General features: G+C 40.2%; 1 protein-coding gene across 21 annotated transcripts in view; it reads right to left on the reverse strand.

The window, feature by feature from the left end:
- The window catches only part of TENM3 (teneurin transmembrane protein 3), a 1,264,592-nt gene that overhangs the window by 162,721 nt on the left and 1,086,584 nt on the right, over nt 1-15,287 (reverse strand). For 13 of the 21 annotated variants that reach the window (XM_053402551.1, XM_053402557.1, XM_053402555.1 and 10 more), the window contains one exon: nt 695-904. The exons of the other annotated variants lie outside the window; for them this stretch is intronic. In XM_053402551.1, the coding sequence (XP_053258526.1) occupies nt 695-904 (210 nt within the window). The remainder of the gene's footprint in view (nt 1-694; nt 905-15,287) is intronic. 21 annotated transcript variants of the gene reach the window in all.

Consider the following 15,287-nt stretch of genomic DNA (forward strand, 5'->3'; position numbering starts at 1 on the left):
GCGCTCTGGCTTCTGTCATGGTGTTCCATTGAGCCAGAAGCAGTTTAGTCATGCTGGGCACATGACCCAGAAAGCTGTCTGTGGACAAATGCTGGCTCCCTTGGCCTAAAGCAAGTTGAAGGCTGCACCCCATAGTTGCCATTGACTGGACTTAACTGTCCAGGGGTCCTTTACCTTTTACCATGGACGATGCTGTCCCACTGGCAGCACTGGGCTTTTGTAAATGATACAGGAGAGAGGGTGCTTCTCTGTCAGCAAAATGTCTTGGGCTGGTGCTGGTTGTGTTCAAACATTACGGATTATCTGTGAGCTTACGAAGTCAATTTGGTACAGGCAACTAGAGTATATTTTTACAGCAAAGCTGAACTAAATGGCATACAACTGGAAAAGAAACATCTACAAAGCTAGGCAGGTATTGACTGCAATTATGTACAATTAAGAATCAATGTTTCCTATATAATGAAAACGCTACTACATCTCAATTAAATTAGGACTTTTTCATTAAATATGTAAGTAAATAAACAACAAAAAGTGATTCTGTCTTCTTATTTTTGCTTGGTTTCAACAAAGTAAATCTACTTGTGCTTTCACATATGCACTCAAACAACTTCGCTAATATTTCATTAGAATGAAGAAACAGGATAAAAAAACCAAAAAGTGCACTTAAACTATGGACAAGATGTACTGATCTTACCATGACCTGAGGCAAAAACTGAAACAGGACCGGTCTGTACTAGATAAGAGCTGGCAGTATAGTCCTCATCAGTGTCAGAGTCCTGAACTGGCTGGATAGCACTAGTACTTAGCAACCATCTCTGGTTGTCATGGAGATTAGGTGATGGAGGAGGGGAATGTAAATGTTCAATAACGGATTGACTAGATGAAGAGGATGGCATGGGAGGACCTAAGGAAAAAAATAAAAATATATTTTTTTTTAAAAATGGTTAGGGTTGTATGAGTGACAGATCAAAAAATACTGTTTACATCCTTCAAATTATATCTATTTATAAAAGTTTAATAAATCATGGTCAAACAAAATGATAGCACATAATGAAAATGTTCATTTGAAATTCATGATGCTATGGATAGCTTCTGGTATTGACATTGTATATATGATGCTTGTTTTCCTGAACAACTTAGTTTTTAGAACCTAGTTGTATATAATAGCAGAACCGGATAATTTAATTCTTCAGTTTCACTTTATTTTAATATTAATTTAGAGTTTTAAAACATCTCTGACTGCAAACTTTGACTCAATGGTTCTGCTCTGGTTTCAGAGATTAAGAATTTGCATAGCCCACTTGCTTTAATCTATTTCTTCTTTATTGTATCTGTAGAACAGAACAGAGCACTTTGGAATCTGTAATCCTGTACAGGACAAACATCAGTATGTTTTACAAATAGACTGCAAGCCAGGAAATGACAGGAAGTGAATATGGATTTTATACTAGCAATAGAATACTTTTTCTTTCCAATATAATAATTTTTGAAGGGGGGGGGCACCTATACATTTGACAAATCATTTTGCTCAGACTCTTATCTCCTGCATAGACAATGATATTTCCCCCCTTTAGGCATGAAGAGACTGGCCTAGATTTAAGAAACCTAGAGATCCATTTTCACAAAATTCCATGTTGTTAACATGCACGAATAATTTTTCAGATTTCATTGCATAGATAACAATTGATAACTATACACTGATCCAAGCTGAAATCCCACCTTACACATGGACTCATTGATCACATATTCAAATGTCTTACTTATCAAAGCATGTAATTACAGGTAGGTAGCCGTGTTGGTCTGCCGTAGTCAAAACAAAAGAAAAGAAAATTCCTTCCAGTAGCACCTTAGAGACCAACTAAGTTTGTTATTGGTATGAGCTTTCGTGTGCATGCACACTTCTTCAGTATCTGAATAACAAGCTTAGTTGGTCTCTAAGGTGCTACTGGAAGGATTTTTTAAATTTTGTTTTATCAAAGCATGGTTTAGTGTGACATGAATGAACCGTAGCAAGCCTTGGGATCAAATGCTTCCCTGTCTCCTCCCCCCTCTGTGGCTGCAAGGAGTTTGGAGGCTTCTATTTTAAGTCACCCAGAGTGACATGTTATCTGGAACTATGGTTAATATTAACTATGGCTAGTTCAAATAAGCCAACTAGACAAACCACAGTTTAAAGTTGTGTTTTATACTAATTAGAGCAACGTCAACCACAGTTTGTAAGTCCAGATGGCATGACAAATCATAGTTAACCAGAAGTAGAAATGAAAGCTTCCAATGTCCTCCTTGCAAATGTATGGAAAGAGGGGAGGAGTATGTGAAGTTTGATTAGAAGATTTTGGAAGTGTCACTCTTGTATTCAATGTCCCATCTTATAAAATTGAACAGTGGCCATCTACCATATCGTCTTAGCCTTAGGACATGACAGAAGTAAATCTAAGTATGTGTGTATATGCAAACTATAAAGTTACACTTCAAAAAGTTCATAAAATGTTTTCTGTTAAAACAGGATCATATGCAGCTGAGCCAGAAAAAAAATGCATAGGTAATATATTATACCATAAAATGGCCAGATTTCAGGCATTCTCTTCTCTCTATAACACAATAGCTATGTAATAAGTGACTTTTAATTATGAATCCATTTTATATTATAGACCCCCTGTATGCTATCCAACCTGCATAACTTGGCACTGGCATTTATCTCTCTGCTGGATACTAGAGCCTTCTGCAGTCAACCTGTGGTGACAGTTATCTCTTAATTAAAACTCTACATGCAAATAGCATTACTGAAAAGTGCTGTAGCAGAGCGCACACAAAGCACTATTATTTGTAATGGCACAGGCCTTGTTATCTTCAGTTTTAATACTGGGCACCAGTGTACTTAGTGTGAAGTTCTCCCTCTGGGAAATATGCTTAACAAATTCTTATTACTTAAGATAGTAATAGATATTTCCATAGTCGTGACACATTGGTTTTTTTAAAAATTTTTTTACAATGCTCCTTCTTTAAAAGCAATTTTTATGCAACATCTTTTTAAAAAAAAACACTTAAAAAACCAACAACGTAGTGGATGATGACCCATTTACCCTTGCATCAAGAAGTATGCTTTTGAGTTTCAGACTCCTCCGAATTCTAATGAACTGTCAGCTATATCTCAAGATACCAATCTGAGAAGAAATGATATATCCCCTTAAACGGAGCATTCAAAGGTGTCATTTATAAACAAAACGGGTGATTACTTAGGTGTTCATTTGAACTCAATAGTAATTCTTACAGAGCAGAAGCAGCTGAAGTTCATAAAACACGAGCTGAGGTTCTACCATTGTCACATCTTTTCCTTCAAAACACCCCCCAATCATTTCTCTATGCTTATTATGCTCCCCCACCCTGGGGAATTCCCACACAAACATCATCACAAGCTTCCAGCACAGTTCACTTACTGCTTCTTTCCTAGACTCAGTTTACCATCACAACAGAACCCGCCCTTCACATCGTTGTTTATATTTTGCTGCTTATTCATCCTCTTCTTTGGTTTCCTTGATTCTACTTCATTGCTGGAAGCAGGGCTTGGTACAGAACATGCCTCTGTTGTTATCGCAGCATATATGCTCAGAATGTGAACTGAAATTGCCCAATATTTCTATGTGGCCACCAGATGTCTACTCCCTTTTGAAAAGAACAAGAACATTTTGCTTAGAGGTGTCATAAAGGCCACACTCTTCAAAGCATCTACCCAAAGCAGGAGTAGATGCTGGCTTATTAGACTGAAAGGGGCACTCTCTCACCAGGTTCAGGCAACCCCCAGCCTGCCCATTTCCTTCCTGCCAGACTCCTTACTTACCACCAGTCCAGAGGTTGGCACTGGCTATTGGCGCTCTCCTTAGCAGGCAATTCTTCCCTATAAAGAGTTAGAGGCATAGGAGACTTAAAGATATAAGAGGTTTTAAGGGGAGCTGTAGTCTTTGCCCATGATGAAGCAGTAGGAGGAAAATGAGATGTTGGCAGAGAAAGAAAGGCTGTCAAGCTTGGTGAATGGATTTTAGCCCCTCAGGCTGCTCTGGCTCTGGGCCTTGCTCTCTGCCTAAGAAGAGCTGGCACATGTTAAGTACTAAGGAAATGTGCTGCAGTAGTTAAGAGTTCTTAGTGTCATTACGCAAGAGGAGGAAAGAACAAAACCAGAATTAGCTGGCTTTGGCAACAATTCACCTCTTCCCTCTGGCCTACCAGTACCACTGGACACAGGCTGCCACTGAATATAATAATAATAATTTATTATTTATACCCCGCCCATCTGGCTGGGTTTCACCAGCCAGTCTGGGCGGCTTCCAACAAAATATTAAAATACAATAATCTGTCCAACATTAAAAGCTTCCCTAAGACAGGGCTGTCTTCAGATGTCTTCTAAAAGTCTGGTTGTTGTTTTTCTCTTTGACATCTGGTTGGATGGCATTCCACAAGGCAGGAGCCACTACCGAGAAGGCCCTCTGCCTGGTTCCCTGTAACTTGGCTTCTCGCAGCGAGGGAACTGCCAGAAGCCACTCGGCACTGGACCTCAGTGTCTGGGTGGAACGATGGGGGTGGAGATGCTCCTTCAGGTATACTGGACCGAGGCCGTTTCGCAGAGGTTCTCAACCTGTGGGTCCCCAGATGTTGTTGGACTACAACTCCCATCACCCCTGAGCTCTGGCCTTGCTAGCTAGGGGTGATGGGAGTTCACCAACATTGTAGTTCAACAACATCTAGGGACCCACAAGTTGAGAAAGGCTGGTTTAGGGCTTTAAAGGTCAGCACCAACACTTTGAATTGTGCCCGGAAATGTACTGGGAGCTAATGTAGGTCTTTGAAGACCGGTGTTTTGTGGTCTCGGTGGTTGCTCCCAGGCACCAGTCTAGATGCCACATTCTGGATTAGTTGTAGTTTCCGGGTCACCTTCAAAGGTAGCCCCACATAGAGTGCATTGCAGTACTCCAAGCGAGAGATAACTAAAGCATGCACCACTCTGGTCCGCAGGCGGATAGGGTCTCAGCCTGCGTACCAGATGGAGCTGGTAAACAGCTGCCCTGGACACAGAATTGACCTGTGCCTCTGTGGACAGCTGTGAGTGCAAAATGACTCCCAGGCTGCACACCTGGTCCTTCAGGGGCACAGTTACCCCATTCAAGACCAGGGAGTCCTCCACACCTGCCCACCTCCTGTCCCCCCAAAACAGTACTTCTGTCTTGTCAGGATTCAATCTGTTAGCCACCACCTATCCTCCACTGAGGAGCAGCCCAGTTAAGTTCATGGAAAAACTAGTTTTAGTGGTGTGAAATTCCTAGTTAAATTATTCAACAGTAGGAGACAGCTCAAACTGTGCAATTAAAAGAAGTCTGTGTACGAATTCCCCACAAAGAGAATTTTTTTTAAAAAAAATGTTGTTGTAGCTATTATGGCAACAGCCGCTACCTAGCTAGTACATCATTAAAGGAGGTCAAGTTAAGCAATTTACAATCAAGTATGGCTTTCCTCCAACTTTAGCAAGTAATTTTGTGTGTGACGATCTGAGCTCTAACTAGCATACATTCAGTTAGACTAATCTGGCATACTATTCTTGCTGGGTACTTTTTTGAAAAGCTAGCAAGCGTAACACATTGCTCTGTGCCAAACCCAAAGTCTGTATAGCCAGACAGAACTCGGCATGAATCTCAAGTTAAACATAAGGGAATGTTTCAGGGGGTTGAGATTCATAAAATATTGTTTTCTTGGTGCACAGGCCAGCGAAATCCACAGTCGAAGTTCTTTTGTGAAGCTAAACTGCCTTTAAGCAATGAAGCAGTATAAAGGAGACAGCTCTTGCATCTTTAGAAAAGCTCCCAGTCCTGGAATCTGGGCAGGGACCCCCTGACTGTTTCCATTCTGAAGGGAGCCAACTCTTTTTAAAGCTTCCATGCCTAATTATGCACAGCTGCTCCTGATTAAAACTGAAGCAGGTAGACTCAGTTTTAGGAGATGCTCTCTTAACAGAAAATCACAACGGTCCTTTAAAGTCTAACTCTCCTAAATATGAACATCTGATCATGCTTAGCTTTCCCAAATGTCTTTTCAGTTGTATACACACTCCCTTTTGGAATAGTGAAACAAAAGTGACCTGTGTCTACACAGAGGCTTCAATCTAGTGCATTGCTTAGGTCACACTGAAATCAGATTTATTTTATCCTAACAAGACTCCTGTGCTGGGCCTCAGACAAGCTCTGCGTGGGCCTGCATACAACTATCTGCATGCATGCCCTATTGGTACTTAATTGGAATAATAGAATCAACAGATTAGAAGATGGGGGAAACACAAGAACAATACCATGAACACCTACTGATATCAATGGGAAAAACTAAAGTTACTCCACATATTCAAGTACTTCTGGGTGTGGACTTCTCGAGTCTAATTTGAATGGGGGAAAGTGGAGTAACAGCTAAATAATTCTCAAATGGGTCTCAAACCCTCCATGAGTGAGGGACTTCCCCTGCGTGCGAAGACAGGCTCTGGTGGATTCAGCAGACGAGAATAATAGTGGGTTCAATGATCAAGAAGGAAGTTCCTGTAGTTGCTGTAGAGCAGGCATCCCTAAACTTGGCCCTCCAGCTGTTTTGGGACTACAATTCCCATCATCCCTGACCACTGGTCCTGTTAGCTGATGGGAGTTGTAGTCCCAAAACAGCTGGAGGGCCGAGTCTGAGAATGCCTGCTGTAGAGGCAAGTGAGGGGCAGGAGGGTATCTTTGAGAGAAGAAAAGGCTAAGGAGTAAACTCCACATACACTGCGCAGGCTTGCTCCCTGGAGATGTCACTATGTGGTTTGACTTTGACCCTGGAAGCATACAACATTGCCTTTAGAGCCAGACGGGTGCCAACAACAACAATGCTCAAATGTGGACAGGCCCTAAGAATGTGAGAGGACCCCAGTGGGGGCAGTCTCAATGGAGCTTTTCAGCCAGTCTGGCAAGACACAAAGGTGTCAGGACTTGACGTGGAGCTGCGTGGCGATAATCTACATTGGCAAGACACAGCACAACATGCAACAACTTAAAAGCCTGTGTACAGGAGAGCTTGGCTCTGGTCCCACGGATGTGGGGAGTGGGGGGAGGGAGAAGACAAAGGGAGAGAAGAGAGATAGAGTACAGAGCGGCAAAGGAAGGATGTGAAGAAATACGAGACACAAAGTGAGAAGACCAAAGAGTTTTAGAACACAGGAGCAGCAGAGGGAAATTGCCCTGCCATAGTGAGGGCTAAGGGGAGGACAGAAGGAAAGAGGAACAGGAAATACTGGTCTGGGGCTGTTAACCCCACTAGTGGGCCAGAAAGGGGAGGAAAGCATGTTAAGAGAAGGAAAGCTGAATGTAAAAAACAGGGAAGGTCCTGTGATGACCAGGGGGAATGTCTAAGGATAAGAGACTACCTGGGGGTATGGAGAACTCTTGGGACCAGAGCCAGGGTGCCAGCTGACAAGGAAGAATAATCAAAGGTGTCTAGTGCATATTCGCAATCCAGACAACTTTCATAATTACTATCTGCAGATTTTGGTCATTTGGTGGATTGTCTGATTCATTATTAAGACTGGTGGCCATAATGAATTAAGGTTGTTAGGAAATAAATGCCTTTTCTTATTCATCTTATAAGGATCATCACCACCAATTAAGGAGCTAGGAGGTGTAATTATTTGAGAAAGCATACTTAAATTGGCTGAAACAAATAGTTAATTGCTTTTGGCACTATCAGACTTAGCATTATATCTGGCATTCTACTGGCAATCTCAGCAGCAGCTATCCTACAAAATAATTCACACAGATCATGTATAAACTGGAACATTATTTGAGAAATAGAAAAATTACAGAAAAATTCTTAAATGTTGCCCCACATAATAGTGCTCTCACAACTAAAATGACATTTACTGGACACTGATGTTCTCATTATACTGAGTCTGTAATTTATTTCTCTGCTGGAACAGAACTTAGGAGCTAGGCTCATGTGGAGAAAATGTTCTTGCCCATAGAACAAATGGAACACCACAGGCAGGTAGTTGGAAAGCTTAAATAAAAGACCCTAATATTATCACCCAAACTTAGGACACCACTGGCTTGGCTAAGACAACACAGCAGTGCAAAAAGGGACTGGAGGCTTAAGGGTCAGATACTCAGGAAATAACAGCTCAATTCAGATACCACTATGAAAAGTAGCATCAAATAGCAGATGCTGAATATTTTTCAGCTTGAAAGTATGGATACTTGTTTCCCCTGTGAATACAAAATGCACAGTTCACACATTCTGTTGTTAGAGGAAGCCTAATTTACATACTTTGCACAACCCAGATTGCAATCTTATACAGACCTACCTGGGAGTAGGTCTGTATATATACCAGATTTCAATGTAATAACCCATTTTTGAAAGAATTCATAAATTTTTAGAGATAGTTGGAGTAAAAGACCGGTTTAATGTGGGGGCAAAGGAGCAGGGAGAAGGAAAGAAATAAACTTGCTTGTAGAAAAGGCTAAGCAGGGTATCACAAAAATAATTTTGGCCTTAACTCAAGCTTAGAAGGAATCTGCCCCATTTCATTATTTCAAAATGTTATGTGTTATGAAAAAAGAAGTTGTAATGAATGTTTCTTGGAACAAGTATTACCAAAAAAATAAAATAAAGACTAGAATAGAAGTCTTTTTAAAAATCACAAAAGCGACCAATTTGTGTAATACAAACAAAACCAGTTATGCCTTATAATTCTGATCTAAACGAAAATGAAAAACACAGATGAACATGTAGACCACAACCAATTTTAGCCCAACAAGAGGGGGGAAACAATTCCTAGGACAGAGGAAATTATTGTTTACACAAGCCTAAAACCAGGAGTAACTAACGCTTTCACAAAACAGCTTCCAAGTACTTCAGCGTATGTTCAGGGATGAAAGAAATGCCAACTAGGCCATCCAAATCTATCAACAGACAGAGGTTATCCATCTGTTTGAAGGAGCATGAAAGCACAATCCCATCTGAACGCTGTGCAAATTCAGCAGCAACTGCTTTTAATCTAAATAGTTGAAGCAGGCAACAGAAACCCTTTAAGCCTGCAAAATTCTAGGGGAAAAATCATTGAAATGTTTAGCTTAAGATGCAGTTCATAAGAAAGCTTAGAATGAGCAAGATGAAAGAGTGTACAAGTGTACAAATAAAGTGGCTAAAGGAATAGATTCGAAAACAAGCTGCTATTGACCAACAAATTGTCATTTTAATAATGCCAGCAAAATTATCTTCTTTGTCTCCCACTTGCAACAAGAGTTTTGCTTGAGTGCTATTCTGATGCACTGTACTGTGTGTGAATTGTTAAGAAAAATAATAATTTGGGTGGGTGGGTTAAACAGTTATTTGTTCTGTTGTTACTTGATGTATTGCATTCATCAACCTTTGCATAACTGTTACTGACTCAAAAATGACAAATATCTGTACTGCTGAAGGCATTTTTATTACTCTGTATCTAGATACAATTCTTGAAAATAAAGAAAAATATATCCCGCCCCCCAAAATGACCAAAAAGTGAGCAGCCCTACCTCCCCAAATATCACTATGGCATGCCTACTGCTCTCCAACATTTGCTATTGCCATTATATGTGGGTCTTTATGCAAACAATTATGTATAAACTAGGGTTTCTTTGTGGGTTCGAAGGGCTAACAAAGACCCAGAAGAGCAGATCTATGTGCTGGGGAAATGTGGGTACTACCTTTATTAAAAAGTGTCCTTTCCACACACACAAAAACCACAGTGGATTTAGCAATATTAAAGGTAAATGACAGTTTTCTTTCCTTCTGTCTGCTTCTGAAGAAAATGGAAATGACTGTGTGAGTACTTACAGGAATCCTGGGATATGAGCAACCATAGTCTAAATGAATGCATAAGCTTAAAGGGTGCTGGCATAATTGCAACGGGCTCGTATAGATTCTTATTTCCAGGCCTACATCAAATGCCTGAAAGATTTATGAGGCCCACTAGTCACAAAACAGAGGTGCAGATCTAGACCCATTCTCAGAATGATGGCAGGTGGAGGCAGAGTTTGGCATAATCATGTCACAATTACTAACATCACTTTCTACTGATGCCAATTTTTGGAAATTGCTACGTTCTTTCCTGTGTTTTTTCCTTGCACCCAGAAGGAACTCTGCTTTCCTCAAGCTAAGTTTGATCTGAAAATTTTGTGAATCCTTACCAGTTCAAACAGGATTTGCTGATCCAGAGGCTCTAAGCAGGGAAGACTTTTAAAAATATCTATATTCCCATTGCCAGTCCCATATACATCTTATTATTACCCATTTCCTGTAATTTCTTCTATTCTCTTTCCCTACTCAACTTGTACCCTATTCACCTTTCCCCAAACTGCCAGTTTCTTTCAACTCCCTTGTCTTGACTTTTTGCATTCACTTCTTCCTCCAGTAACAGCTTTGGTTTTTATTACAACAATAATCATCTCACTTTCTAATTTACTTTAACACTTCCTCTGAAAAGGGAGGTCTTCCTTTCCTCCGCCCACTCCCAGCAAATTTCCCTTTTCCCAGCTATCTTTACACAGCATACAATGAGTTTCTGGTACTGGCAAGATTTGCATAATGAGTTGATTATTTCCATTATTTCCTAAGGGAACATTCTAATCTGTGATTTCTCTTATCTCCACCCCCCCACCCCCGTTTGCAGCCCAAACTGCTGCAGCCAACCAGCAAAAGACAAATACAAGGAAAAACTGTTGCCTATCTGATCTCTCCTGCTACCTGAATGGTCCAATCTCCCTCCATTCATGGTTTCCTCTCAGAATGGCTGCCGACAGCCAGCGAAACACAGACAAATCTGAACAGCCGGAGTTTGCCACTTCCTTATATCAGAATCAGCTATTCGGGCAGTGAGGTTTGGGTATAATTCTTTTGTTCGGATAACTGAAATTCCAGATAACCAGCTTTCCAATAGTAGACAGCACAGCTGACATAATTACTTTTTACATACTTGCCTATTCTGCAACAACAGGACTTCCACACATTAAAGTACAAACTATCCCAGCAAAGCTTCTATTCATTTCAGCAATAGAATTTATTTATGTTGCGTATCGTGGCTACCAATTCATTCTAAAACAGAAGTGTAGCACACATATTTCACAGAAAGTGTAAACTATATGCTAGGCTAATTGCAGAAGGGACAGAAATAGACCTACAACAGAAAATCGTAACACTCATGAGACAAGGCCCCTTTCAGGCCAGGGGTTGTAACCAAAGCTGCTGTTCCACTAGACTTCAGTGGACCTCAACTTTTTGAAAACGCCAAAAAACTCATTTTTTTCGATTGACTTGCCTAAGATCCAGGGTGTATGGCAGCCCTACCATCTCTTCTCCCTTGCAACCCCTCCAGAGCAGATTTTGAGGGTACTTGGGTGGGTGGGGGGAGAAATTCCTGTTATGTGGAACTCCACAGAGTGCTGGGTAGCTGGGTTTGGGGTATTAAAATAAGAAAAGAAAAAGAACTTGCTGCTATTCATAGCTAAGGATGGACTTGCCGGTAGGTAAGCATGGACTGGTCCTGTGCAGTCCTGTGCAGTCCTAACCTTTCCCTATGCTCCATCCAGTCTTAGTCTTGCTTCTCTTCTGAGTCAACATCCAAATCATGCCCACTTGCTTAGGAGGTCCATGTGCCGATTCTATCCTCCACTGGTGACCTTTATAAAACCCAGCTATAGTACCAGTCACCTCACAACACATAGAGAATGAATTCAGTATATCAGTTAAGCTGAATGTGGGAAAAGCCACCCATTCAGTTGTTTTAAACTTGTGGTCACCTAAAGGACTATAAGAACAGAACCAACATCTGTGCAGCCAAGAATTGGTCAGCAGCTGCAGCAAACAGGGTTTCCCTTTAATTACAAGTGTGGCAATTTGTCTAGTTGTAGCGCACTTGTTCCACATGGAATGTGGCAATAAGCATTGCAGCCAATGGCTCCACTAGGAGCAGAAGCCCAAAACATTTTACTGCCTGAGGCGGACCATACTGCACTCCTCCCCGCATACAGATGCAAACCAGACTGGCAGCTGAATCTATATTCAACACTGGTAATGGGGCAGCGTCTTCCACCGTAGGGGGTGCAAGGCTGACCACATAGTACACACAGCTGTCTACAAACACCTTGTTGCTGCTCCATACGTCCAACACTTGAGGCAGCTGCCTCCCTCTGACTAAATGACAGGCCATCCTTGTCTGCCAGCATCGAACAGATACAGCAGAGGAGAGGGAAAGGGCAGTATGACTGCGAGGTACTCTTGTGTGAAAGTTCCACTTAGATATATTGTTGCACCAAGTAAATCTGTTTAGAAATGGGAGATCACATTTCCAAAGTTTCCCAGAGAAGTGACAAGCCAACAGATGGCAAATAACTTTTGGTGGCTACATATCTGGACTGTAGTTGAGCCAAGAATCAACAGGTGAAAAGGGCTCTCTGCATTCCGCTGTACTTTCAGAGAAGCCGTCTGTCTCATTTGTCTTCTTGGTGTAACCTCTTTGTTCTCCTCACAATTGAATAGTTTACTTACTTGGTTAGTGGCACTGTCTAGCATTACATATATTTCTGCAAAAATGCTTTGAATGAATTCCAATTCAGTCAGTCACATAAAACTGCAGCCTGTTTCTCCACCCCTGCCTGAGGTTGCATAATGTCTGATAATAGAAAACATAATCCTATATTTCATAGCCGAATGGGATGTGTTCCTTTTTCTTGTATATTCTAATCCTTATATTATTGTACAAGTCAAATAATGCAATTGACTTGATTTTAACATTTTGCTATTTAGTTGAAAATAAAAGTGACTTAGATCAAAAGTCTGTTTAATGTTAAAATTAATAGAAACACATTCAAGAAAAATAATTTACTACTCAAATCAGGAAAGCATGATTGTACAAGAAAGTGGAGCATAAGACTAAAAAGATAAAATGTTTAAATCATTAGGTTATTGCAATTCAAGCTTTGAGCTGTGCTGTTTAGTAAGTTACTTTAGTGTTCGTTTTGTTTGGTCAAAATGATAGTTTATGTACAGTAGGAAAATTCCTTTGTAATGCATACTTCCCAATTTGACCAACATAAGCAGGTTGTCATTTTCAAGTGACTGCTTATAAAGGGAATTCAATAAAAAGTGTCGGAGGGGTGGGGTAGGGGAGTTTCAATAGTGGAATGGTATTTTATTGAAGCCACAGTAGAAAAACAAACTCAATAGTAAGAGATAGCTATGTGGAATGTTATTATTTTTAATTTGCAAACAAGCAGAAATCTATCAAGTATCAATACTTTTTCTTCCAGCAACAAAACATATAACTAATACAACTGCAATTACAGTTACAACCCTAAATAGATTAGGACACACCTACAGACACAAGCACCAAAGTTAGGAGAATTCACTTCCATCTACTCACACCCTCCAACTTTATTTTTCACAAAATGTAGCTAGACTAGAATATATTCACAAAGGAGGAGAAAGTAGAACAGAAAACACTAAATCAATGAACACACTAAACCTTTCAATACTCTTCTTTACATAGGCAGGACTAACTAATCACATGTATAGTAACTTTTGTCAATTTTGTGCTGTGGCAGGATTGTTAAACTAATTCCAGCCGTTGGCAGGACAGCACGAAACTAAGAACAGTGTGACTGGTCCCTTAAAAAGGGCCTGACATGCACAGATTCAAACTTTAATTTCATCATGCCGTTAGAAAATGCTGAATAAATGAACTTTTAGAAAAGGCCATTATAACTGGGTTACTCATTACAGATCTCATTACAAGCTATCTTTATAATGTACACCTGACAATATCATGTAAATGCTGAGCTTTAAAGGTCAACTTAACTAACAGAACAATTCTACTATTTATAGCAAAGGGTGAACTTTTCTTATTTGGATGCTTAAGCAGCTAACCCTTGAGTTTAATGTAATTAGGGAAGGGATATTCAATTTACAGTATCCCCATGTAATGATAATTACATTGGTCCCAAAAAGCTGTGGGTAAGCATAAGAAACCTTTGTAATTACATCCTGTTTTCAAAATGACTTTAGTGCTGTGAACTTGAAGCATTTCAGCAAATGAAGGCCAATGCACATAAAATGAAAACTACAGAGGGTTTAAGAGCTACACTGTTTAACATAATGAGCAGTACTACCAGGGGAAGATCACAAAATGCATTCTATAACTCACCCCGACAGCCTATGCCATCCCCTTTTCTCTCACAAGCATCCGTTAAAAAACACAAAGGACAGCTTCTACCTCTCTTTTTCCAAATTCCTCATAAAGACACTTCAGATTCTTCACTCAAGAAAGAGGCTCGGAAGAGTCAGTTCAAATAAACTCTCTGGTATTACAGTAGCATACATTGTCCAAAGGTTTGGCTTCCGATTCTGTTTGTTCGAAAGAATGGCAGAGAGCTATGAATATGAAACCATTCTCTCCTATGTGCATGGCAGATTAGCTATGTCAGCATTCCAGAAGGACCAAGGTGGAAAATAAACAAATATACATCCTCACAGCAGCTGCAGCGATCATTCTCTGGAAAATTATTCAGGCAGTATGAGACACAGTATTAAACGCTGCCACTTGCAGCTTCACAGCTTTCTGAATATTCACATCAGAATGGAATGAGCACTTACGAACATCTTCCATTAAGTTTTTTCTTTTAAAAGGGGAAAGCTGATAGGCAGAAGGCTTGTCATCATAGCATGACTTTACACAGGTTTTCTTCAATGGAGCAGTCAAGTGGACTATGAGGAAAAAGGGCTGGGTGCACAATGGCTTCTCTAGAGAATCTGCAGTAAACTTTCTACTATTTGACATCATTTGCGAAACACAGAAGGGCAAGTATGCATTGCAAGGCCTTTCGGAGACCCTCTAGTATCCCAGTAAAGATGCCCACAACACTGATAAATTTCTAATCATCTGGGACACGATCCATGATTGACAGTGAAACTGAATAATGTGGAAGTGAAGTTTAACATATTAGTCTGGGCTAAACTGCAAATCTTGATAGATCATTTATTTTCAAGGAGTGGAATAGGGTTAGGGTGTAATAGTAATCTAAACTCAGAATTTTATGCCATTGTTTAGCCTATCATAACAGGAATTTTGGAATTTTGTATTTATAATTTAATTTAAATGGGTTAATTCTTTTATTAGACTATATAGATCGAGACAAGCTTTGAATAAATTATTTGCCTATACAGGTCTAACATATATGCTCTTTTAGATTAGTTAAGGT

Source organism: Podarcis raffonei, chromosome 9 (assembly GCF_027172205.1).
Source record: "Podarcis raffonei isolate rPodRaf1 chromosome 9, rPodRaf1.pri, whole genome shotgun sequence".
NCBI classification, from domain to species: Eukaryota; Metazoa; Chordata; class Lepidosauria; order Squamata; family Lacertidae; genus Podarcis; species Podarcis raffonei.